The sequence below is a fragment of the Tachypleus tridentatus genome, chromosome 7, assembly GCF_004210375.1.
Source record: "Tachypleus tridentatus isolate NWPU-2018 chromosome 7, ASM421037v1, whole genome shotgun sequence".
NCBI classification, from domain to species: domain Eukaryota; kingdom Metazoa; phylum Arthropoda; class Merostomata; order Xiphosura; family Limulidae; genus Tachypleus; species Tachypleus tridentatus.
The window spans coordinates 154,135,756-154,163,384 of NC_134831.1; the positions used below are offsets into that span (position 1 = coordinate 154,135,756).

General features: G+C 31.6%; 1 protein-coding gene across 6 annotated transcripts in view; it reads left to right on the forward strand.

The window, feature by feature from the left end:
• Positions 1-912: 912 nt before the first annotated feature.
• LOC143256945 (FAD synthase-like) overlaps positions 913-27,629 on the forward strand; it is a 49,829-nt gene continuing 23,112 nt past the window's right edge. For 2 of the 6 annotated variants that reach the window (XR_013031635.1, XM_076514857.1), the window contains exons 1-3: positions 913-1,473; positions 7,258-8,384; positions 23,144-23,407. Coding sequence is in view for 3 of the 6 variants with exons in the window: in XM_076514857.1 (XP_076370972.1) it covers positions 7,270-8,384; positions 23,144-23,407 (1,379 nt within the window). In the remaining 3 variants the exon portion in view is untranslated. The remainder of the gene's footprint in view (positions 1,474-7,257; positions 8,385-23,143; positions 23,408-27,629) is intronic. The other 4 variants (XM_076514855.1, XM_076514856.1, XM_076514853.1 and 1 more) reach the window with 4 other exon arrangements.

Here is a 27,629-nt window from a genome sequence, read left to right on the forward strand (position 1 = left end):
ATATAATAGCCCGTCCAAATACATCCTACAGTATACCTTCTCTTTGCCACCATACTTTGTAGTCTGACTTTAATAGGTAGAGGTGAGAAGAAGAGCAGGCTCGAAAAAACTTCACGGTACCGTCATATTTAAGTGAGCGTTTTAATTGGTATATTCAAGTTGGTAAGCATAATAGAGCCTGGGATAGTGATGAGGTGAGCATTCCCTGGGACTTTACATTGTATTTGTTGTTTGTTTGGGAAATGGTACTGAGAGGCGTGTCTCAAGAGGTGGTCTTCTACCCCTTCCCCCACTACGTCTTGAGCCAAGTAAATTATTTGTATTTGCGAAGTGCCACCATCCGTAGGTAACCAATCTGTCAACGTGGAATCTTTCAGCACCTTCCCTTAATATCTGTCTACCCCAAGAGTACCATCCAAGTCCCGGGGACAAATTCTAAGAGCTAGTACATTCGCTCCTCCCTTGCGGCTCTAAGCAAGATACAGATATTGTTTGAGGCTATAGTCACAATCAGGTTTTTGCTTGTTTTCAGCCTCCTTATTTAATCTCACAAACTTAATTATTCAGCGTTTTAGTACTATTTTTAATAAATATCTTGTCGAAAATTCTGATATTAAAGTAAACGGACCTATTTCATTGTTTTAAGGTTAACTAAGTTTACCTGAATATACCTCAGTTATAAGCTTACATGTGTTATGTGTGTTTTTTTTATAGCAAAGCCACATCGGGTCATTTGCTGTGTCCACTGAAGGGAATCGACCCCTGATTTTAACGTTGTAAATCCGAAGACTTACTGCCGTCCCAGCAGGAGATACAAGCTCGCAACCTTAATTATTACTCGTAATACACTCTAGCTTAACTCACGTTTTATAGTGTTTGAAGTGCTTCCTAAACTTTTAAGACATTTCCAGTCATTAAGCTATATCCGTCAGATGACGTCAAATCTCATTCGGCCAAACAATAAAACAAATGTCTAAATTTGTAAACAAAAAATAGCATACAGCTTAAGCCGTTGTGGTTCCGTTTAGATAAACTTAGAATATGGATATTGACCTTTCCTATTCGGGGGCAAACTGGGAGTGAGATATAAGTTGACTTAGATATAACTCCACTCCGTCGCTCCTACCTCGTTATAGGTACTTAAAAATGCAAGTGAAATAGGGCACAATTTCAGTATAACTCATGTACTACAAATGTGAAACGCTTTAAGCAGATGGTACTGGTTTACATTTTGCGATGTTTGAGAAGTACCAACTTGGTCTCATCGAGCATTCAAATTTTAAAAAAAGATGTTAAATCCACGCTAGTGAATAATGTTAAGCCTAATTAAGTATACGTGTATGTAGGACGACTCACCTTTAGGAAAGTGTTGTGTGAGTATAACAGTATAAACTCAAATAATTTGGATATGTAATTGTCATGCTGCTCTGTTTTTTTTTAAGGATGTCACTTCAAATTCTCATGATGTTAAAGGTGTGTATTTGTTTTATTAATATGCCATTGTTAAATATGCAAAAGGCTTTTAATAAGATGTTACGCAGACAACTCGTCGGGTTAGGTTTAGAGAAACTTAGAAAGATAGCTTGATTATATTTGTATTGTACTCTTTGTGTTATAATGTAACTGAATCGCGAATAAGAGAAAGTAGAAATTTATTTGTTGATCCATTAAAGTATTATTAGTAAATTAACATTTTCATGCATGAATGAATAAATTAAATAAACTTATTGAAAAAGATATTACTATTTCTTTATGCTTATTTGATACATTTTTATATTTATCATAGAATATTTTAATAATTTTATCAAATCTATTAAATATTGATTTTTATATCAGTGTTTCAAAATCAATAATAAAATATTGTAAGTTATTACAAATTTTACAAAGTCTGAATATGGTATGGTACATTACTATTAAAAAAGGATAAACCATATACTGGAAAACAAAATATTTTCTTTATGAAAAATATTTATATTGAGAGCATTATCAATTATTTTAATTTCTAAATCTAAAGGTATTGATTTAATCTATTAGGTATTGAAGAATTTTGAATTTCTATGCCTACCAGATAAACAGTGTTAATAACCTTATTTATTTCAGAATTATTTATACTAATTAAATCATCTACATACCTGTAAATTAAGCAAAAATATCTGGGTTTATGCAGTTTTTGATAAACCTGCTTCATAAAAATAAAAATATAAATCTGCAATACAAAAAGAATAGTAAGTTCTCATTGGAACTTCTATTACTTGCTTTAAAACCTGGTTATTGAAAAATATATAATTATAAAGTCAGAAACTTAATTTAGCTCCAAAAACATAAAATATATATTTTCTTTTTTCCAGTTCTATGAAAGAATAACAGAACTGTTCTATTAATTAATTTATAACAAAAATTAAATATTTCAATGGAATTGTGGTGTACAGTGTGGTGAAATCAAATGTTTGATTATTTTAAGTTATCCAAACTTATGTTTTTTATGATTAACACTTTTATTTTTAATTTTATTAAATAAAATATTAATTAATTTTAATTAATTAATTAATATTGATTAATTTATTTAATAAAATAGCCAGTTTAATAATTGTTTTTATTGAACTAACAATAAATCAAAATTTAATTGATGATTTATGGAGTTTAGGAAAACCATATAGGAAAGGTAAATCTATATAAGAATTTGGTTTAGGATAAAGTTTTTGTGAGGTTTAATGAAATTATTAATTACTGTACCATTAGGTTGGTTAATAGGTTTAAATATTTATGTACTAGTGATTTTTTTATCATAAATAATGCATAAAACTTTTCACAAATGATACCAAAATTACAGTTAGCCTTATCAATGGGAACTATAACACATTTTTCATCTAATTCTTGAATCTTAATTTTTAACTGATGAAACAATAAATCTATTAGGTATTTCTTTGATTTTATATGGGATAATTTAAATTTTATTTTTTTAAGTACATAAATCTTCAAAAACCATCTAGGTTGATATTCATCAGTATTGTTTTCAATAGATTTTAGAACATTTTGCATATTACATTTTTTGGCTTTTCTGTATTTAGATCCTTTTTTAAGTATTTCACGTAATAGTTTATCTCTTTTAATTTCCAAGTTACCAGTAACAAAATATTTATGAAAAATATCAATAAATAGTTTTCACGCTCACAATTAGTTAAAATATTTTATAGTAATATAATAGTGGACCAACTGGAACTTCATATTTATAACTAAAAATTATAAATTAGCATAGTGATATCATAGGATTTCACTATAATTTATTAAGTGTAGCAACTAAGATTTATTTAGATTTTACAAAAATATGAAACTTTGAATAGGCTAAAGACAACCTATATTCTTGAAAACTTGGATTAAAATAATGTGATACCTTTTTCAAAGATTGAAATGACTGAGAAAACTACTCTGGGGATATTCTAAAGTGTTGATTGGTTATTCACGTCATATACTGTAGTAAGAGTATGTAAGGGACCATTTCAAAAGTGGAAAGGTGTTGAACGGGGCCACCATGTTTGATTCTTTACATAAGCCATATCTCAGCAAAATAAAAAGATGCGAGGCTCTTGTTTTATATTTTAGCTTGCCAATAATAGTAACTTGAGTTTCTAAATTGTACAAAATTATAGTTTAAATATTTTGACATTACAAACATTTAATTGTAAACAGTGCTGCATTCAACGTACCACAAGACTCACTGAAATCTATATTTTAAATGTTCTTTTAATATTTACTTTTAAATTAAGAAATTAACTCGTGTATAATATTAAAGTTTTAATTATAATCTACAGTTTGCTTTTAAACTTATTGACATAAATTGATAAGATAATAGTTCAGTAAAATTTTGAATACAAGTCAACAAATTAGATGCCATGTCCTTTGAACCATGACCAGTTGTGAAAGGGTTAATAATAGCTTAATTATTAACTTAGTTGGCTTACATAAGTTAGGTTTGACCTAGGTGTTATTGATAATGTTTTCCAAAATATATTTTTTACCATTTTTTGTTTAATCTGTGTAATTTATTTGTTTCTGGTGGCCTTTTTTTTTCCATTGTCTTTATTACCTAGGTTTGAAACTTGTGTATTGTGGAGATGGATAATGTATCTTATTTGCACTTAGAAAAGTATGAGGTGGTCTTATTGAATTTTACAAGACTTCAGTAGATTGATTAAGCAAAGGCCTTTGCTTTCCTTGCACTATATTCCGAAGATAACACCATAAGAGGACCCAAGTTTTGGAAAAAACAATCTAGGTTCCAGTTATGATGGGCTTTCATTGTTGTTTTTTCTAATAGAATTAGAATTTGATAATAAATTGACAGTGTCTATAGGAGTTTAAGAATTGAATAAATTAATTCCTGAAAAATAAAGGGTGGGATTAAAATTTTTATTTTCACTTCTCTTGTAGGGTTGTGTATGTATGTTTTAGAGGACCAAATGACCATTTGTTGTTCATATTTTGTATCTATACAGATATTACTGTAGTTTACAGTATAGACTCTACTGTTATCGTTAGTAACAGTAATGATAGTGCCAAGTTACATGAGAAGTATTCAGTACTTTGTACTACTGTTGAAAGGAATATCAAACAATGGGGTCAATGGTGTATTGTTAAAACTGACAGACACATTATGAAGTTTATTTGAAATTATGCAGTAAATATAGGAAATTGTTATACAGAATGTTAAGTATGTAATACATTAAAACAATTTTGGGGCCTCACCATCTACAGTCCATCTCTATCTGATGGCTTGATTATATCTGTAAGACTGCCATGATCAAACACACCACTCTTTTATGCATGATTTTTGTAATCAATTTAGTTTGGAGAATGACAGATTCAGTTGCTTTTTCAACAATGAATTTATAAAAAAATATGTAAGTGCTGCATCCAGTGATTTGACTGGTATGTCTTTGTAGAAATGGCATGAATACTGCTTTCATTCTTTAGCTGTTTGAAGTATAAAACTGTTGAACAGGTGGTATGACAGGAAGCCTTATCTTGTTGAACCTGTACCCTTATGGCCTCAATGCCAGGTAGAGATCTTTCTTTATTATGCTGTTTATTGTTGTTTGGACTAGATGACTAGAAGATGGCTTCTGCCATTGACCTTTATACTTGTGAATTCTCACATGTTATAAGAAACCACTCCTTTTGATGGTTGGGGTATAACTTGTCTCTTCCTTGATGACCCTGGTGCCTCAAGTTGATCTATATACCTTTGTTTTACCATGTGATTAAGTATAAGGATATTACCACTTTAGAAATTATATATTCATAATCTGAACACATGGACATATCAATGCTTTGCATTGAAAAGAACTATTATGCATCCTTCCCAGAAATTAACAGTTTTTCATAGCCTCACTTTACCCACAAAATGTTCAAATATGTGACATTCCACTGTGTCTTTTTGTTGACTGTGAATGTCACATGAATTGTTGATTTGCATATATAGTATATTCAATCCTATAAAACTTCTTTAAGGTGTGTAAGAAGAATATGTAGTTTTGGTTCCGTATGATAGAAAAGCTATCAAGATGCTATAATAGGTATTAAAAAAATAATTTGAATGAGAAGTTGTTAAAAATATTAATTGTAGAGAAAGGCTCCAGTGCATTTATTGTTTCTCTAAAACCATATAAAAATAAGAAGTTATATAATTCTGTTTAAAATTATTACCAGTAGGGACTTGGAGAATATAATGATCTGTTTGAGTGGTAAAATGAAAATGTTTGGGATCACAGTATTGAAATTTAAGGGTAACAGGTGACAGACTAGATCTAGATTTGTTTTATAGAAAAAACTAATTCTTTCAGAATTAGAAACTTGAAAAGTCATTTGCCTAAGAAAAATGTGGTGTATTTTGTAAGTTTAAATGATTTTAAAGTTGTGTTAGATAGATTTACAAATGTATATATGAATAGCTACTTTTAGTTTTGGGTAGATCTGTTGTTTTGATGAGTGAAGAGGTGGACACCTGGCACCTTAATGTTTGTTTTTAACTCCAGCAGCTTTCAATAAAATTAACTGTAAGCAGTTATGCTTTATATGCAAACCGATGATTAATACTGGGCACCGTTTTGATTTTCACAAAAAAAGATTACAACAGTCTGTCAGTGTGTAAAGTTAGTGACCTTACTTTCTTATTGGGCAACTAGTTAATTGCTTTAGCCAGTATATAATTTTGTTAGGATTGAGTCTGGAGGTGAGTAAATGCAGATCTATTACCGTAATTAGTAATTAATAAAATAAATAATTTTTCTTCACTGTATTCACTATTTACTACTACATCAGAGATATCATTGGTTTTGATGAGTTTTTGTTTGTGAATTTTAAAAGAACATATGTCCAGAGTTGGCTGTAGATATTCTGCTGCTCTAGGTAACATTGTAAAATAAACATCTGTAACATTACTTCTTTATATTTGTAACTTGCATAGTTTTATGAATTTAATAGAAGCTTGTTTTCTGTTTATATTGAGTAATTTACTATTTCAATCAAAGTATGTAAAGTAAGTGTGAGATAGTCAATTCTATTGAAAGTCAAATTAAAACTTTTCTTTATTCTACTACCTTAGGCAGTTGCCTACCTGCTAAAAGCTGGTCTGTGTGAATTGAATGTTTATCTTTATTTAGAACCAGTGACTTGTTATTAAGAGTTATTCATGATTATTTATCAATTGAATTAATTTTAAGAACTGTAGATATAAATTATAAAGTGTAATATTATGTAAAAAGGTAATATTCGAGATTTACTCTCATGCAACGTTGAAAAATTGTGCTCAGTATTACTTAGCATTTCTTTTTTGCAGAATGTAAAATGTAGCATATCTAACTTCACTTGTTGAAAGGAGACATATCAAATGCATATTGTCATTAAAAAATAAGTTGTCATTGAAAATGTGCAGAAACCACAAAGTTTTGTAACTTTTTGCAACCCTGTATGTTTTTAGTGTTTTACAACAATATTTTTATCCTTTTATAAAGCCAAAGTAAGTTGAACTAGAAATGTTTTTTATATAAATGTTTAAAACAAAATTATTGATATAAATACAATTCCATCATATAGCAGTCTTTTTTTATTGATAGTGTCGATAAGAATTTACAAATATTTCTCCCTAAGACGTTACAGAATAAAATGATTCTATTGTTTCCTAAATTAGATACCCTACATACTGCTAATTTCAAATTGTTACGTACTAATCAAATTTAACCAGAGCTGTTATTATTACAGGACTTGAGGTAAATGGCTGCAGGTGAAGAGCGCATGTCTCGTGATACTGCATCTATTGTTATAGTAGGGGATGAGATTTTGAAAGGACACACTCGTGATACAAACTCGCATTTTTTGTGCCGTGGATTGTATGACATTGGAGTTAAAGTTCTAAGGATTGTTATTGTACCTGATGATTTACCAGCAATAGCTGCAGAAGTTTCTTTTTGTGCATCACATTATTCTTTTGTTTTGACTTCTGGTGGAATTGGGCCTACTCATGATGATGTTACTTATGCTGGAGTGGCTAAGGCATTTAATGAAGAACTTGTAGTAAATTCAGATTTAGGAAATATTTTGGGCCAGTGGTGTGAAGGTAATGGTTTGGGGAAAAATGTTGTTCATAAAATGTCATTGGTTCCTCAGTCTTCCAAACTTCATTATGTGTGGGATAATGAGCACCCTGATTTAATTTTCCCAATAGTTTCTGTTAGAAATGTTTTTATTTTTCCTGGGATACCAGCATATTTGGAACATTCATTTAGGTTTCTGAAAAACATATTTTCACCAACAGAAGCAAAACCATTTTTCAATAAAGTTTTGTATTTATCAACCACAGAATTCACAATTACAGAACCCCTGAGTCAGGCAGTGAGAAAATTTGAAGGCCGGGTAAGTTTTGGATCTTACCCTGAAGTAACCTTTGCATCCTATCAAAACAAAATTACTCTAGAAGGAGATACAGAAGAAATTGTTTTGGAAGCTGAAGGATTTCTTCGCAGTCTTCTACCAAAAAATTCTGTAGTATCTCCTTATGTTCCAAGTTCTGAAGATAGCAAGAAAAAGCTATTTTCACTGGCTGACACTAATGGGTCAGGAGAGGAAAAAACAAAAGTTCAGTTTGCTAGTTTGCTGAAAGATAGTATAAACAAACTTCAAGAATGTTTTAATCGTTATTCTCAAGAAGAAGTGTGTTTGAGCTTTAATGGAGGCAAAGACTGTACTGTTTTGCTTCATTTAGCATACACTGTACTGTTGGACTGGACAGTAAGAGAAAATATTCCAGTTAAACCTCTGAAAACATTGTACATTTGTCCAAGTGATCCATTTCCAGAACTTGAAGATTTCATTGAACAGTCTGTTAAAAGGTAATTTGTTTTTGTATCGAAACAGAGAACAGTGCAATAATATTAAAATAAGAGTTGGAGATTTAAAGAACTTCATTGTTATTTAGGTCATTTGACCCATCAGTGTTATACCATGACCTGTCAAAAAAAGAGTAAGAACTTAGAAGTCCACAATGAATGTAACCTCTATCAAGTCACATTTGTACAAGGCTTGTGCATAACTCCTTTTAAGGGAGTCAGCTGGGCCCCCCAAAACATGCATTTTTATGGAGTAATCTCATAGCTCATTGTAAATGTACTCTGTAGTGGAATTTGTCAGAAAATAATTGCTGAATGTAAATAGTAGATGTTATGTAAATTGAAAGGAAACTAAGGTTTTCAATATATCTTTACTTTGTTGTGAACTTGTATTTCATGAAAAAACATGAAAGTCAAATGATTTTTTTTCAGACCATTTAAAAGTTTTTATTTTGTGAATGATCTTTAATTTCTCTCTCAAGCATGGTATAACAGTAGCTTTTTGTTCCCTCTTAAGTTTTTTCGGATGATATACCATATGACTCCTCATTAGTATTGTACTGTGTATTAGTTCATTGTTTGAGGTCTCTAAAGAGATCATGAAAAGAAGAGTGACTGGAAATTTGGAATGCCCCATTTCTTTCCAATAAGAGGTTTCTGTCAATTGTTTGTCATGTATGTCATTATAAGAGATGTCACCATAAGCTGAAAGTGGTAAACAGATACATATGCACTTTACAAAATAACCAACCTATTGGACAGCTATGGAGCATTCATTTTATCATTTGATTCTAATGGAAAACACTTTTGTTGTTCATAAAAAAAGGTACAGCCAAAAAGAATCAAGTGTGCAAATTAAAAGAACAAAATCAAAATTGGTGGCCAGACTGGTAGCTACATTTTAAAGCATTGATAAGAATTTTACAGCAAATATTTATTCACTGTTTTGCTGATTCATGTATTTTGTTTGATTCATCATCATGGCTAAGTTGAAGAAAAAGTGTGACCTGCTAAGTAAATAATGAATATTTGCTGTAAACTTCTAATCAGTGCTATAAGTGTAGCTACCAGTTTGGCCACCAATTCTGATTTCTTTCTTTTATTTTGCACACTCAGTCATTTTTGTCTGTACCTTTTTTTTGAACACCCAAATTGTTTTTGATTAGATATTATGATTTTTTGTAAATATATGCCAACAAACCACAAAGTAAGAAAGTGACACTTGATAGTAACCAACATTAGCTTTAGGATTGTAATCATATTATTTGGAACAAATCTATATTTTACAGAACCAACTAGGTTATTTAAAATATATGGTGGTAGTTTTTCCTCTCTAAAAGTGTTAATAATTTCTTTTTTTGTAATGCCTAGAACCTCTATTAACAGCATTACCCACAAATGCTCTGTCCAGCCATATCAGGCATCATTATTTATGATAATTTCTTAAGCTAATATCACATGATGGGAAATGGTCTTTATTTTTTTTTTAAATAAAAAACTTAGCAGATTTGTGTTTAAACGTTGGTAATGAATAATGATTGTCAACTCTTGAGCAGGAAATTGCTAACATTTGGATTAGAAAGTGGTTTGGTTCCAAATATGTAGTGATAGCAAAAGTCTTGGAACTTATAGATGAAATGAATGATGAATTTAAACAATAAAACTCAAGCTCTCTCATAATGGTCACATAACATAATGTATTGATCACATGTTGGCCACAGGGTCAGTTCCAATTTTTATATATCACGCATACAAACAATATAAATGTTACATACAGTAAAGTTTTCTCCAAACAGCTTACAAGTTTGAAGTTTTTATTTGCCTGTTTTTGAAAATGTTGACAATAAATAACTTGTGTGCATCTTTCACTTGTAAGAGTCTTCATGCAGGCTTGGCATCATATATGAAAAGTTAAAAAGTAACTTTCTGATTGAAAACAGTCATCATCTTTATAAAATTTCATATGATCACTATATTTCAAATTTTATATATATCAGTTTCATAATGCTGATACAAGTGTTTGAGTATTGGAAAAATTGATGACATTCTCATTAATAATAGTGAATTTACTTTGAGAACACGTATGTTCATGTAATGATGTCTGTGGATTCTATCTGTAAGTGTTTGTAAATTTGGGAAAGTCCATTCATGGTTTGTCATGAGTTATGCTTGGTTAAGAAATGCTTAGATCAATATATGTGTAATTAAACTTCTAATGGCTGTTTTGATTTTAAGGGGCCATGCAATTTACTTGGCAGAAAATGTTTTACAGGCCCACTGAAAACTTGTGGGGAATTGACTCTCAAGCCCTCACTAATTTAAAGGCTTACTGTATGTTAATTCATGTAAATTTCAGGTAGTGTCATGTGCTGCTTTATTAGGTAGAAAACTTTTTTCTTAACTTCCAATATTAATTTTATTGACAAAAACCTGAATTTAACTTTAAACCCTATACCATACCCTACATATCCAGATATATTATTTGTAGTAGTAGGGAGGATCTTGTATTCATTATCTTTATACATTAAAGCTCTTCCACAGCCTCCTTTGCTGCTTCTTTTCTCAAACAGTACTCTTAACTATGCTGCATAGGTGTTTGGTGTTTTTTGTATCTGTATCCCTGGTCAAATCTTGGAGACTTGACAACTACGATGAGCTAATTTTTTATATTACTCCTTACGGGTGTGTTCAGAGATGTTTGATGGGATTAAGAAGTGGGTGGGCCATTTTAAAATGTATTGGTTGTTGATAAACAGGTATTGGCTGTGTATATGCCTTGGGGCAAAGTGCATTAACATTTTGACATACTGCCAACCAAAATGTCTACCATAGCTCTTGGAATGTATTAAGGTCTCTTGATATTTATGGCTAAGTAGACATTCAAAATACTTTATAGGTAGGACATACATCCAATGACAAGTAAAGTCTATAACATAAAATATTTTACCTCAGTGTTTCACACTTACAGTAGTGTTAACATTTTGGTAGATTCATTCACCTGCCTCTAGTTTCTTAATCACTCTTTATTTAAACTGAATGAAGTAGTTCATATCACTTCACAAAATATAAAACCAATCAAGTATTTTTGGGGATAGTGTACAAGTGTGTATGCTCCATTCTTTACAAATTACCCATATTTGTGGAAGGTACAAGGGAAAGATAATACCTCTTCACACTTTGGATTAGTAAGCTCATTGAGTTTATAATACAGGTAATTTCTACTGTATTAACAGGTTAGTGTATTTGCTACAGTTCCAATAATAAAATTGCCCATCTTGGATTTGTTTCATATAGTTAAGTACTTAATGTTATTGAATTGTTTCAAGTAATGTGGATGGTGTATGATCCAAGTACTGTTATTTCTTATATTATGTATTTATCTTCTTTCAAATTTACTTAGTTCACAGAATTTTGACATCTTGAATACATTTTATTTTTGTAAAGTATTCAAATTAAGTGAGATGAGTCATGGTAATTTTAATGAAGCAGTGTGCTTTCTTGTATTACCACAGATATTCATAACCCCATTTTCAACCTCATCATTTTAGTACTAAGTATTTTAAGTTTTCAAAGTTCTGGGCTCTACAGGAAAATTAGGACTAATTTTTGAAGTGTTTTTCAGTAACCTCAAGTTTCTTAAATGTTTACATTCAAGAATCATTCTAGCATTCAGTTATGAACAAGTTCTTTGTACCTTAAAAATGTGATGGTAATAAAGCTAAATACATATTAATATCATATGGTGTTCTAAATACACTGTATATTGTTCGTGAATATGGTAATATAATGAAACATACCTGTTTAACTTTATCCCAATAAAAGGATATCTTCTTTGCCTGTCTAAGCAATGGTATGAATTATATTTCACTTGCTTCAGTCTTCGTATCCCAATATATTGCCCTTAGTGATATTAATTTTGTGACTCTTTCCAGTTATGTCAATGTGCTCTCTATACCTGATACATGTATAAGCTTCTTGTTGTTCTTTTTTATTCACTTTCTATCGACAGCCCAAATTATGAAGATGGTCTTGCATGATTATTGCAGGTTTACCTTCAGCACTGTTTTTGCATTTGCAATATTTTATTTTTAATTTTTTTGTCTTTTTTATGGAGTTTGAGTTTGTTATTAATTTTCTTGATCATATGAGGACATACAGTTCTTTGTGTGTAGAGAGGTAGTCTTTAACTGTTGTCTGAGACCTATCATAGGCTCTATGCTCAAATTTTGGAGGATTGTTGTTATTTATTGGCTTCATTTAATCAGGTTATAGGCCTTTGCTCTCTCCTTGATATATTGGTGTGTTGCTGGGATCTTTTAGAGAGAGCTGGCTTATTGGAGGGAATTTGCCTTTATGTACTGGCCCTTAGGGTTCTAAGAGAAACTTCTTTTCTCAGCCTTTTTATGCAGGAATTCTAGCATCCATGTAATTTTGAGTAGGTGTGGCCTGCCTACATTCTTTATTTTCTATACTAACTGAATGCTTATTGCATCTTCTGTTTGTTTCCAGACCTCCTGCTTCAGTGCCATGAACTACTAGAACACAAGGATGATCTGGACCTTACTAGTAGGGACCCTGTTCCAGGATGGTGTGCATATTTCAGCATTGGCAAGGCTATCGTATGTTGTCTCCTCTCAAAAGGTTCTTGTCTGTATGGGAGACATACACTATAGATCATTAAACTTCTCAGAAGAAGACTGGGCATTTAGTCTACATCTTCTTCTCCTCTGTCTTTCATACCAGTTGGCTCTCCACTTCCTAAAGTCTCTCTTGCATCCAAACATCGAGCACAGGCTATTCGTGATTTTCTGCACAAAGAGGCCACATAGCTTATCACCTACTTTCTTGAGGATTTTTGTTCTTAGCTGTTTGTCGTACCAAACAAAATGATTGATTGGTAACTGGTCATTGGGTTTTTCATCTCGGTCACTTCCTCCAGCCTCTTTAATTTACAATGGTCATTTCTTTTCTTTCACTGGCAGTTTTCACCCAGACTATGAATGACAGAATTGATATTGTAGGTGCTTATCTTCTTCTCCTAATCTTCAAGACATTATCTCTGTTTCATGCAAATGCTCTGTATGTATTTTACCAGATAGTTGGAGCTTTTTTTACATCAATTTCACTCCCTCAACATTAATACTAATCATTATATAAATAACTGGCTTCTTCTTATCCTTTTATGCTATTTGGAAAAACTATAAGCTTGGCATTTGGTTTCAAAAAAAAGAAGTTTATTCTTACTCCTACACAGTACCTCATCTATTCACGGGTGTTTTTCAATTCCATACTCATTTAGGTTGTGAAACAGGTGGTTCTTCAAATACAGTTGTCTCCTTCCAAAGCATCACACACAATTTATTTATTTTAGGGATGTGGGAATCCTTGGAATCATTCATTCCTTTAGGTCAGGTCTACATAAGTGCTCTTCACTGGTTATTACAGGATTATTGGAACATTTGTTCAGATGTACTGGATTATCCAATGAGATTAATGGATTCCAGTATGCTGGTATCTTAGCAGGTGGTTGATCAGGGACAACACAGTTGTACGCATTCCTCTACTATCTTCATAGCCAGAGATACATCTGTTCACTGATACTTCTTTTCATGATTGGGGTGCTTGTATAAACAATATGGAATTCAAGGTGATAATACTTCATTCAAACAATTCTATAATAGTCTAATCCTTTTCAAAGTAAGGGTGCACTCATTCCATATCTGTTTTTAAACAGTAGATTTTCTCCTTTGAGCACACAAATAGCAGATTGTTCTAGCTTGTTATGTTTTGAAAGGTTATGAATCTAGTGACTGACTATATAGGAAAGAGTACATTAGAGGAGCTAATTAATAAGTACAAGGGATTTATAAAAGTATTTGAGTATAAAGACCATAAATTAATTGCATCATGGAAACTTCCAATAATTAATTACAGAGATGAAATTTCAAGTGAGTCACAAGGGTTAAATGCTAAGGATGAGCAAGTTCGCTTGTTGGACTTGTGGGATCAGTTCAGTGGGAGGAGGAAACTTTTTTAAGTGAATGGTTTACATGTAGATAGGAAATGGTCTGGTATGTTTGCAAGGGCTGTAAACACTTAGACTACATACTAGTGAGGGCAAAAATAACCTTAATGAAAAAAATTGAGATGTAGAGTAAATTTTGGCATAGGAAATTAGTATGAAAGTAGTTATATGAATAGGTTTAACTGTTACTATTGTAATGCTAGAAGTACATGAAACAAAACAGATGATATTAGGTCACTGATAGGCAAAGAAGATTTTGATATAATGGGAATAACTGAAACATGGTTAAATGTAAATGATTGTGATGACAGAAATTTGTTTCAAATATGTGGTTATAGGTTATTTACTAGGGACAGAGTGGTAAAGAGAAGGGGAGCAGTGGTTCTTTGTATAAAGTGCAAGTTACATCCTGTTGAAGTCAAGAATATTAATGACAATAACAAGGAGAGATTGAATCAATTTGGGTTTCTGTTAATGGATATCAAGGGAAAATGCTCTTAAAAGGAACTGTTACAGACCACCAGTGAAACTGATTAGATTAGTAACAAAAAAACTACAGTGAGATTAAGATTTCAGCTGTTAGTGAAGTCATAATTTTGGGTGATTTTAATTGCAGACATATTGATTGCAAAATGCTAGAGTCAAAACATGAAAGAAAAGTTTCTGGAAACTGTTCAAGATAGATTTCATCATCAATTGGTCAAGGAACCTGCTAGAACAATGCTATTTCAGGTTTAGTGTTAGCTTCTAATATAGAAATTGTTGAGGGTGGAAATTGGGGAATAACTAGGTACAAGTGATCATCGTTGTATTATATTTAATGTTTTACTCCATATAATGTTTTGATTACAAATTTCAAAAAACATTTTGATGTGATGCAACAAAAATTATCTGCTATGAATTGGGCAGCTGAGTCATTAAGAAACACTGAGCTAATGTGGAAAATGTTTAAATAGAAAAATTCATTGTTGCAAAACAAACATGTTCTTTATAGAACGAAAAGGGTAGCTGTAAGTAAAAAAACAAAAAACGTTGGCTTACAAAGGTATAAGAGATAAAGTTAAAGAAAAGCATCACAAACTTAAGAAATTCAAATTGGCTGATACTAAAAAAGATTTAGATGATTATAAAAAATTAACAGTAACATTTTTTTTTTTTTAAAGTACATTGAGGGTAAACAAAATGTTAGGATGGTGATAGGACCCTTGTAGGATGATAAAAGAAGGCTTATATCTGATGGTTTATGAAATGGTTAGGTCATTAAATTCTTTTTTTTTCAGCTTTTACTAATGAATACTTAAGAAGTATTCCTCATCCTGAGCAATTGATAGATGAAAACAAAATGGACAAGTAACAACAGATTGGTAATTAGCTAATGTCACTCCTATCTTCAAGGTAGGTAATAAACGTTCTTTCAGTAATTATAGGCCCATTAGTTTTACATCAGTTGTGGGAAAAATTTGGAAAGTCTGATAAAAGATGCTTTGCAAATACATTTAACAAAGTTTTAGATTTTCTCAGATAGTCAACATGGTTTCACATAGGGAAAAATCTTGCATAACAAATCTTTTGATGTGCTTTGAAAATGTTACTGCATATTTAGATGAGGGAAAAAATGTGGATTTGGTGAAACTGGGTTTTCAGAAAGCACTTGACATATGCCACATATATAAAAGGCTTATAAAAAAAAATTTATAGGTGTGGAGAATAAGCTATATAACTGGATAGAAGAATGGCTTGATGTAAAAAAACTTGTTATAAATGAAGTTAAGTCACACTGAATTACTGTTGCAAGTGGTGTACCTCAGAGCTTAGGAACCTTGCTGTTCTTGATTTTTGTTAATGACATAGATGAATGAATGATAAATAAAATACATTTATTGATGATTTCAAAGTCTTGCATATTGCTGGCTGTGAAGAAGATGCTGTTGCTGCTTTACAAAAGGATTTAGATAATTTAGTAAGTTGGTCAAATAAATGGTAGATGGGTTTTAGTTATAATAAATGCAAGATATTACGTGTGGAAATCATTATTTGACTTATAATTTGAATGGGGATAACCTTAAGAGTGTTATGAAATAAAATGATCTTAGTGAAGTGGTTGATTAGCTTCATAAGTTATTCAAGCAGTGTGCTGTTGCCAGTTGTAGGGCAAATAGGATTTTAGGTTATATCAACAGAAATATATAATACATGTCTAAAGAGGTTATAACTTCTTTGATAGATTGTTTAGGCAGAGTATTCATGATGAAACTTTGTAGAATGGACGGTATCTAGTTAGGCTACATTTGGAATACTGTGTTCAGTCTTGGGCTTAGGAAAAACATTGAATTGTTGGAAAGGGTTCAGAGGAGAGCTGCTAAAAGGGTACCTGGGATGGAGAGGGAGTTGTCACATGAGGAGATATTAAGATCCTTAAAATTGTTTTCCCTTGAGAAAAAGAGCTAGAGGAGATCTGATTGAAGTGTTTAAGATTGTAAAAGGAATTTGTAATATTGGTGCATTAACATTTTTCATACTTAACACCAAGAATTATAGAAAGAGGGTACACAAATATAGGTTTAGGTCAGGTAGAAGCTGTCATCAGCTAAGACAGTTTTATTTTTCAAATAGGGTGTCTTCCTGTAGAATGGGCTGCTTTCAGATGTTGTGGAGGTATTAAATTTGAAAGAGTTTAAAATAAAGTTTGATAGATATGTAACATAAGGACTGGCTTTCATTTTTACTTTAATGGTTTTAGTTTGGCTTGAAGGATGTGACAGCTGAGATGGACCAACAGGTCCCTTGTTGTCTCTAAACATTATTATGTTATAGGTTAATTAATGGATGACCAATTATTTCATTCCAATAGAACTTTTCCTAGAGAATGGATACTCCTCAAACTTTTTTTTTGATCTGCTCTCATCTTGGGATACCAGTGATTGAGGTTTTTGCAAAACATTGGAATGCTCAGCTTCCATTTTTTGATCTTCATTACCTCAACTTCTGGCTTTAGGAGTAGAAACTCTCAGCCAGGATTGTACTGCTGTTCCATCTTTATGAATTCCTCAGATTCATCTACTTTCATGGTTCTGGCACTGATTCTCTCCATGTCCTGTCAAATTCTTTTGGTGGTACAATATTGGCCAGGTAAGTCTTGATTTTCATTCAACCTCTTACCCATCCTATCTGGCCATTTCTGTTATGTCAGCCTTGGTCAGACTTTTTTGTCTAACAGTTGGTGTTATTCTATTTTGTGTTTGGCTTTTATGTTGTCTGTCATACATCATCATAGATTGACATCTCAAGTGGCATTCTTATTAACACATTCCATTTCACATTCTTTGGAATTTAATCAAAGGAAATGGTTTAATGATCATCAGTGGTCACTCAGACATGGGTATGACCCTTCATATCTCACTGTGCAGCATGTCTGAATTTTTGACATGGTTCTTTGACAGAAGTTTGGTTTTGACCTTTGTCTGTGGTCCTGTAAGGTCCATTATCAGATAAAAGTTTTTTGGTCCCAAGCATTGTCATTAGTTTTCAAATCATTTCATGTTATTTGTCTTTATTGGTCTTTTCAGGTTCCTTACTTGGATATCACAATAGTTTTTCATGCATAATCACATCCACCTTTTGAACCTTAGGGGTCATGTACACTATATCATCTTTCACTTAAAACTTGTTTTCTTCTGTTATTGGCTAGCTGAGTTGAAGTTCAGTTGTGTTTTTATTCCATATTCATATGACGTTGTCCCATTCGTAGTATGTTCTGCTGTATTCAGATAAGGTATTTTCTTCCTAAAAGTGCAATAGCCTGGAAGGGACACAAGGTTTCTTTCCTGTTCATCTTTCCTCCGTTTCCCAGTTATATAACCTTTTGGATTTGTATCATCTTCTGTGCTCCCGTTTGGGCTCTCTGATGTTATCGGACATTCGTTGAAGAATTTTGGGGGATGCATTACATTATCTCTTTATCTATCAGGATCTGTTAATTTTTTGCAGTTTATCTCCTGGCACTTTGACAAGTTTGATTCATGAGGCAATTTAAATAGCTTACTGTGGTATTTCAGTGGAAAAGCAGAGACTTCTTTGTGTCTCATCTCATCAAGTTTGACATATATCAATGTCCCTGGCAGCTTGGTTGTATTGCCCATCATAGAAAATTGTAGAAGCTGGTATGTTAACCATGTTTAATACCTTTATATCACTCTATTTACATGATTTAGGTAGTTTCATCAGGTTAGATTCTGAAGCTGTTATAACACTCCAGCATGATTGTGACAGAGGTAAATAACATATTTCTTTCCTTTTTGTGGACCTTCTTGTCATTCTCATTTGGATCACATTCATTTGTGAGTGTTGCCTAATAAGGTATGCTTTTTAAAATCAGCAGTAGCTACCACTAGACTGTTAACTAGACTCTTAGTAACAATGAGCTATGTTGAAATGGGGTATTCTGTGAGACCATCTTGGCACTTTTCCTGTGGTGAACTATTGTTCTATATCAAATATCACGTACAGTATTGGACTGCCTATCGTGGTCTTTCATGAGTAAAGCATAAGGGGACTTTACTTATCCTTGCTAACCTCTATATTGAACAAATAAAGGTTAGTTTGCTTTTTAAGATGAGGTATATTGTTCACCTAATGCACTGTCTCTGGATCCTTGTTTCTTAGGGCTCAGTACTACTTTCTCCCCCCTTTCTCTTCTAGTGGTGCAAAGGATCCCTTACCACTCTCATTTCCAGTTGTTGGAATGATGGACAGGGGTATATTCTTCCTGAGTTATGTTTGTACTCTTTATTCCATTAAAGGAAAGGATAGTGAAACTGGTTATCATTCCACATTAACCCTGGATGGTTTTTCTCAGGTGTTGAATGGGGAGTTGGTACAGCCTACACAGGAACCTTCTTGTAATTCCATTTTAGAGACACTTTAATATCTAGTTATGTGAGCATGGCCCTTCTATTTGGTCATTATCTTATTTTTCATGATTCTGGAAGAGGATTCTCATCCATCATGTCTATGAGCCATTGGTGGAAGTTTGTTTGTTCCACATCCTCCTCATAATTATTGGAGCAAGAGATGTTACCTTGTCTTCTAGGTTGAGGAGTTAGGATTTAGTTTGTAATCCTAAGACCTTTCATATCTGTTTCTTCAGCTTGGTGATGTGAGACTTTGCTCTGTAATTCCAAATTCTGTTTGCTGCATTCTGATTTTTTTGCATGTTTGAAGTTGGACTTGTCTTGTTGGATGTTGCTTGCCTTCCCTTTGTAATTCTAGTTGCTCACATGCGACATCCTGTTACTTTCAGGTTAGGTTTCCTTTATATCATATTTCTGTTATAATGATATATCATATTGCATTCCCCATGTCCTAGCCACTGCACCTTGAATCTGGCTTTGGGTCCACATCCCTGTAATTCTAGTGAGGAGATGTGGAACCTTGTCTGTGTGGTTGGGGCCTAGATGAATCTCGTGATAATGAACAATATTGGTGATGTGGTTGGTTGACCTTTACTGCCAATGTTTAGATTTCACTTGTTAGATATTATAATTTGTCTTAGGAGAGTCTCTGATTTATTTAGATTATGTTTTGGGGCTTCAAACAGCCAGAAATTTTAATTTTAATTTATAAGTTAATTAAATCTTTATGTATTAAATTTATGATATTTGCCGACAAGATTGATACATGGAACTTTCTTTCTTAACACAAATATACAAACAACAGTGCAGTTTATAGTAACATTTATTGCAAACAATGATCTATATATGTAAGTTTTGCAAACTTACATTCTTGACGGTTCATGAAGTGCAGATTATTTGTATGTACATAATAGATATACTTCATTGACAGTAATGCTAACTAGCTCTATTCTTCACATGCAACTTTCTTCCCGACAAAAATAGCCAATGTCCTTATATAAATACTAATATTCAAAGTTAATTCACTGAAATTTGTAATGCTCAAAACCTATAAATGTTCCTGGTCAAATATCTATTTTTTTTTCCAATTAATAAGCATTTGTCACAATTATAGCTTTTGAGGCATAGCATACTGACTGTTGAGACCCAACAGTATTAGATATAACTGTCTCTTTACATGTTGATTTATAAATATTTTTTTTTAAGGTGACATTCTCGAAAATTCACTTGGCAACAGTATTTGAAGATATGCTTGTGCTTTCACAAAATATATATCATTCATTTATCTCGAGAATCTTCTACAAATTTATAGAACAGGTGGGACTTGTGCAGTACACATTTAACAGTATACATTAAATGCATTTCTAATATATATTAAGCTGAAAAACATTGATATTTAAAATAAATATACATTAGTAAATCTTATCTGCTATCTAAGCAAAGAGCATACCTCCACCATTGTGCTTTATTATATTTCAATTTTGCACACGTTTTTCTACACAAACTCTTTTTGTGTGGATCTTGCCCTCACTGGCTCCTCAGTCTCATTATGTTGGATTCAAGCTAAAGTGTATTTCAGAAGTTTACACTGTACTATATAAAAAAAAATGTATTTCTGATAATATTTACTTTTAATGTTATGCCCCTCTTCCTCCCCATGATAGCTGATGTTTGAGTCTCATAATCCTGCCATTCTCAAAAAGTGAATAAGAAAGAATAATTGGGAGCTTATTCATAAATTGGGCTAAGAGGGTACATTGACACAAGTGGAGAGAGTTACAAAATTAAAATCACTGGAGGTGATGTAGTGAGGGTATAAAGACTGAAGCAAGTGAGATAAAATTCATATCATTACTTAGACAGGCAAAGAGAACCTTTTGTCAGGATAAAACAAATGTGTGAGTTATATCAGAAGTACATTTTCAGTATAGGAAAATGTAAACTTTTATATCTTGATGATTTTACACAAGTTTACTACTATTGGTTGATGTGAAATTTTACTTCAAAATCTGGAAGTGTGTATGGTTTTTGAAAATAAAAATCTTTAGCCTTACAATGCATGACATCACAATTAATAGTTGTAATGTCACTGACATATAATATGATATCAAAATAGTGAACACCTTTCGCTTCATACATGTGTCATGTATACAAATGTCCTTGAATAATAGCAGGTTCAAGATTCAGTTGTATTGAAGGTTAGCGTATAAACAAAGGTAGAAGAAAGGAAACAAATGTCTCAAGTCTGTTAAACACTTAGCATACAAAATGTTAAGTTTTTTAGCTTATATGTGAGCCTGTGAATTTTACTGTTCCTCCCAGTCATGTGCTAATGCTTTACTTATGGTCAACAATAGTCAATTTCCATCTTAACATTCTGGTAAAATACTGGGCTTTTTATATTTACGATCCTAATTCATGTTACAGTCATCTCACTTGATTAGAAAAATTGTCTTAATTGGAGCCTTGTCTTTCTTTTCCAAATACTTGAGCTTGTATCCTCTTGTCATATTGTCTTAAGAATTCATGATAAATAAACTGGAGGTATTAATCAATATACAAATAATCTTACAATCATTATTGAGACCACCTCTTACCCTTTCTCAAGTGAAAATGAGTTAGAGATCTTAATGTATCCTCATACCATACTCTAGAATCATAGTAATAATACTCCTTTAAGTCCTTTCCAATATGTGAGATATTTTCTTTGATAAGGAAACTAAAACTATTCTAAGTGAGGTCTGACTAGAAATTTCAAAAGAAAAATTACCCTTATCTTACAATCAATGTTTTTAAGTATTACCATAAAATCCTAATAGTTTTGCTACAAGTAACAGAGCATTTCCTTGATGACTTCAATGACTTCTCCCAAATGTATCCAGACTTTTTCCTTCTGCCATGCTATTAAGCTTCCACTTCTGTTAAATGTGAGATTCATATTATGATTACCTAAATGCATTTCTTTTCACTTATTAGAATGAAAGGTAATTTGTGATCTATCTTTCAAACTTATCAGCGAACCAAAGTCATTCCATAGTAGTGTAATGTTTTAAGTGCAACTTTACAAATACCCAACAGCCTAATGTGTTAATAATATTTCTAGTTTTATTGCTCTTACAATATCAATGTGATTATTGGAAATGAGGAAAACCAAAACCCCAAACAATGACTTCATAACTTCTTAAGTTGCACACCAAGCCACTATTCTATACAAACAGTATACCCCTAAGCCATACCAATGTGATTTCATTAGTAATCTTTGCACCAATTTATCAAAAGCCTTTTGAAAATTAGGTGCACCAAATATATATCATTTACATCTAGCATCCTAAAAAAAACAAAATGAATCAATAGAGCAAAATTTCTATTTGGTGAATTCATTTACAAGTTATTTGAGTCGAATCCATGAAACTAACAGTTATTATTTATGTGTAAATATTTCAGATTCATATGTATTACTGACTAACATGTGTGATTTTTAGAATACTATATTTTATAAAATAGATTGTATACATTTGAAAGAAAGTGGAATAGTTTAATAATTAATTCTTTACAGTAGCTAATTTATATTAAAAGTATAGAATCTGGTATCTTGAAGCTGTCAGTTTTAGATCCACTACATTTCACTACTTTGGTAAAATTTAATTTTAAATTTTAAACTTTTTCACAAATATTACAATGCAATATTTTTATTTGATTTTAAACTTCTCATTTTTCTATTTTAATATATCAAGAATATAGACAATATACCATTTGATATTTTGTTTCTCTGAACTTTCTTAGATCATCTATGTGACTATAACATAAGACATTTATGTGCTTCTCAGGTATAATCTTAATGTGATAAAGTTCTCGGGAAGCATAAAGGAATCACTGTGGAAACTTCACAAGGAACATTCTGAAATCAAAGCTGTTTTGATGGGGACAAGAGCAACTGATCCTTATTCCTCCCGTCTTAAAGCTTTTCAAGAAACTGATCATGATTGGCCCCCATTTATGAGAATTAGTCCCCTGTTGCATTGGGGATATCATGATGTTTGGGGATTTCTTCGTACCTTGCATATACCTTATTGTTCCTTGTATGACCGTGGGTAAGTTAAGAGTGTTGAATAGCATAGAAAATTAATTGAAGAAAGATTTAACCAACAGAAATCTCATCTGTGGGGATATCTTTATAATATTATTGTGGTTGGTGTGTAAAATTCTTCCAAAAATTTTAATAGCTCATTAATCTTTTCAACCTTCATTAAATATTTTCATAAAAACAGTTAATCATGGATGTGCGCACATGGAATTGGGCTTTCTTTTTTACACTTCAGTCTGATAATTAAAAAGTTGGAGCTTTCTAAACATACCATTTTCTGAATAATGTGCCAGAGACTTCCTGACAGACAAACAGTTTTAAAATGGGAAAATGTGTGAGCTATGTGACTACAAATACATTTTTATTATGTTATTGAAGTTGGAAAAGAAATTTGTGTTCTGTGGCTGTTGATGATTGTACAGGCATATCCTCTTGCTTCTCGTTGAGTGTGTAATTGTATATAGTATTAATTCTTTCACAACTGGACCTGATTCTTTTGTGTATGTCACAACTTTTTACAGTATTGCATTCAAAATTTGATATAATAACTTTATTATCAATGTATGTCAACAAAGTTTGTATTAAAATGTAGTTTACAATTCAAATTTCAATTTTTAAATTTCAAAAGAGACAGTTAAAAAATTGTAGCCTTCAATTTTCTGTATCATATGACATGTTTGAGCTTTAATTTCTCCTTACAGAATTATTTTTTCACTGAAAAAAGTTTTATATTAATTTAGGAGAGTCTAGTAAAAACTGTAAGATTAAAAAATTATATTAGAATGAAAATTACCATTCAGTCACATTGATTCAGAGAAGGTTTTAGAGAATCACAGACAAACCTTTAGTAGAAATGCTTTATTAATGTAATATTTACTAAAACTTGTCCATTTTTATGAAGAGAACATAAAATATAACGTAATGTTTAGGGACAACAAGAGACCTGTTGGTCCATCATGGCTGTTCCATCCTCTAAGAGAAACTTCAACTGTTTAAAACAAAAATAAACCCAGCCTTCATTATTCACGTATCTATCAAATTTTTTTTTAAACTCGCTCAAATTTACTGCCTCCATAACATATGAAGGCAATTAATGCCATAAGTCCAACCATCCTATTTGAAAAACAAAATAGTCTTAGCTGAAGATGACTTCTGCTTTGCCTAAATCTATATTTATGTCCCCTAGTTCTATGACACTCATTCATTATTAAGTATGAAAAATTTTGATGCATCAACATTATTAGTTTCTTTTATAATCTTTAACACTTCAATCAGATTTTAACTTTTCCTTCTTTCAAGAGAAATAATTTCAAGGATCAAAATATCTCCACATATGACAACTCCTCCATTGCAGGTACCACATTAGTAACCTTCCTCTGAACCCTTTCTAATAATTTAATGTCTTACCTAAGGTAAGGAGCCCAAACTGAACACTGTACTCCAAGTATGGTCTAACCAGTGATTTACACAATGAGATTATAATCTCTTTAGACTTGAATTCAGTATTTCTGTAGATGCAACCTAAAATCCTATTTGTCCTACCACTAGCAACAGCACACTGCTTGGATGGTTTAAGAAACTGATCAACCATTACACCAATATTCTTTTCTTTCAAGGCACTCTTAAGGTTATTTCTATTTAAATTATACTGCAAGTCAAATTTGATAACTTGCATACAAAATTTTCATTTATCACAATTAAAACCCATTTGCCATTTTTTTGCTCAGTTTACTAAATATTCTTTACAGCCAGCAACACCCATGACCTTGATATTATCAGTATTTAACAGATTCAGAATTCTAACTAATGTTTGTATTTTCTCGCAGTTACTCGATTAATTTGACAGTCATTAGATAAATGGTTGATTTGATACTGAAGATTGAAATAACTGTTTAATGTCCACTAATTCCTTAGCTCATCACAGCTTCTTGAAATTCATATTCACACCTTAAATTTTGATACAGACATCTTTAGATTAAAAACAATGGTAGTATTTCACAATCTGTAGTAACAATTTCCATATCCAATCAGTTTGTCTCTGGCCATTCCCATGACCTGTGTTTACTCAAGCTAAAACCTTTTATGATCTAATTACAATTTACTTGAAATATGTTGATTGGCATGTGCAGATGGATCTGAAATGACACAATCTTAGAGGGTTACATTACAGGACTTTCTAACACATATATGTAGATCACTTATTCTGTGTTTTTAAAATTATTCAAAGCATGAAATTTTTACATTTTGAAATATACTGGTTAAGAAGTGGGAAGAAATGGTTACAAAGTTAGTGAAAATAACTTCTAACCCAAGAAATCTGTAGGCTGTTTCAGATAAAATATGAAACTTCTGAAAACTGAGAATAAGTTAATTCATAAAAGTTTAAACCTACAAACATCAATCATTATCAAAGCTTCTTCTAAAGCACAACCGAACAGAAGATCAATTATATGAATGGTATCTGAAATGTTGCAAACAAAGTATATTTTCTTTAGCTTGGCAATTAGTTGTATTTGATAATCAGTTAATCATCAAGATCATTCATAGATTACACTCAATTAATTGTTTCTTTCTTACAATATGGCTTATAAAAAACAACAAGAAGGAACATTATTCCATCATTATCCAATCAGATGGCTAAAAAGAAATTATATCACTCTAAAAATCAGGTTTCAGTACCTGTTATTATAGAGTATGGATAACCTGTTATATAGCTTTATGCTTAACAACAAATAAACTTAATGGCAATATTTGATTACTTGGATAATTGAAATAAAGGGAACCTTATTTATGATTAGACTAATATTCTTGAGTCATGAAATTAATCATAATTCCAATTTTTGTGACTAACTGATGTAATTCATGCTGTTAGGTAATCAGATTATATTAAATGAATCACCAACTTTAATATTCCAACATTAGACAGAGTACATCTTAAGTTCTTAGGAAATTTGTTATGGTCTTGCTAGTGATATGACATTTGAAAAACTGTTCAAAACATTTTCTAAGTGATTTATTGTGATTGCAGGCTATAATTATAATAGTAGATCAAACATTCAAAGCTTTGATAAAAATCCCAAGATTAACCTTGCATCCTAACATTCTGGCATGCTGTCATCACTGTACTTTGAGGAAATACTACCTATGTACATTCACACATTGAAGTAAACATACTAGTTTCTCTATAAGTCATGGAATTTATTCTGTGCCTTACATAGACACTTGAAGTTTTAGGTCTTTGCTTTGATCAAATAGGTATTTGGAAGTTGTCTGCATGTTTGATAAATCGGAAAGTATACACAAAAGAGGGGACAAAGTTTCCTCTGTTAAGTGCTAAAGCATCTTTTAGAGGAAGTGTTGCAAAGCTATAGTCCATAGCAGAGCAATCACACAGGAAATTGTATGTGTTTGTAGTATTGAATTAAGCACTCGTTTATGTATCAATTTTGATGATCATGAACATCATTCTGTGTTAATTGTCTAACAACACAAAACTCAGTCTTTAATGTTACTGTCAGAGACAGGACTTTCATCCAAGTATGGGTATACTCTACCTTGAAAGCAAAATTGAACCACTGAATTTAAAAATTCTATGTAAAAAATAGCCTTGAAATTGTATATTTACAGGTTTAAAAAAATTCAAAGTTGAAATGTATTCAGTAAGAAAGTTTCATTTATTAATTTTTATATATTTACATAAAAATTACTAATTTGAATTTTGGGTTGATTTGTGTGAACTTTGAATTAAATAATTAGTGTTTGTAAGTTAGCATAATTTTTTGTAAGGATGAAAATCATGATACTTTTGAACAATATAGCACTGATTTAACCTAATCTATTGGTTTTTAGCTACTCACTGTTTTGGTGAGATATAACTACTTATATATCTGTCTTATGAGGTCACAGATTATTAATGTGAGCTCTTTTTTTCCATTTTCAACAGTATGTAAAAGAACAGTCTTGATATTAAGAGAGACTTTGCTTTTGCAGCTCGACAATTCTGCCACGTTCAAACTCTGTCAACTTTTTAGCCTTTGCTATGTTTTTACCCAATGTAACACAGGAGATTTCAGTGGGAGATGTTGACAATGCTAATGCTTGAACACAAATGACTAAATTTTGTTATGTTTACCGATTAACTATTTGTTTGGAGTATGGTCTTAAACTTTTGACCAGCTAGTATTTAGGCTAATTTCATAGTGTTCACATTTTCCCTATTAAATGCTGAA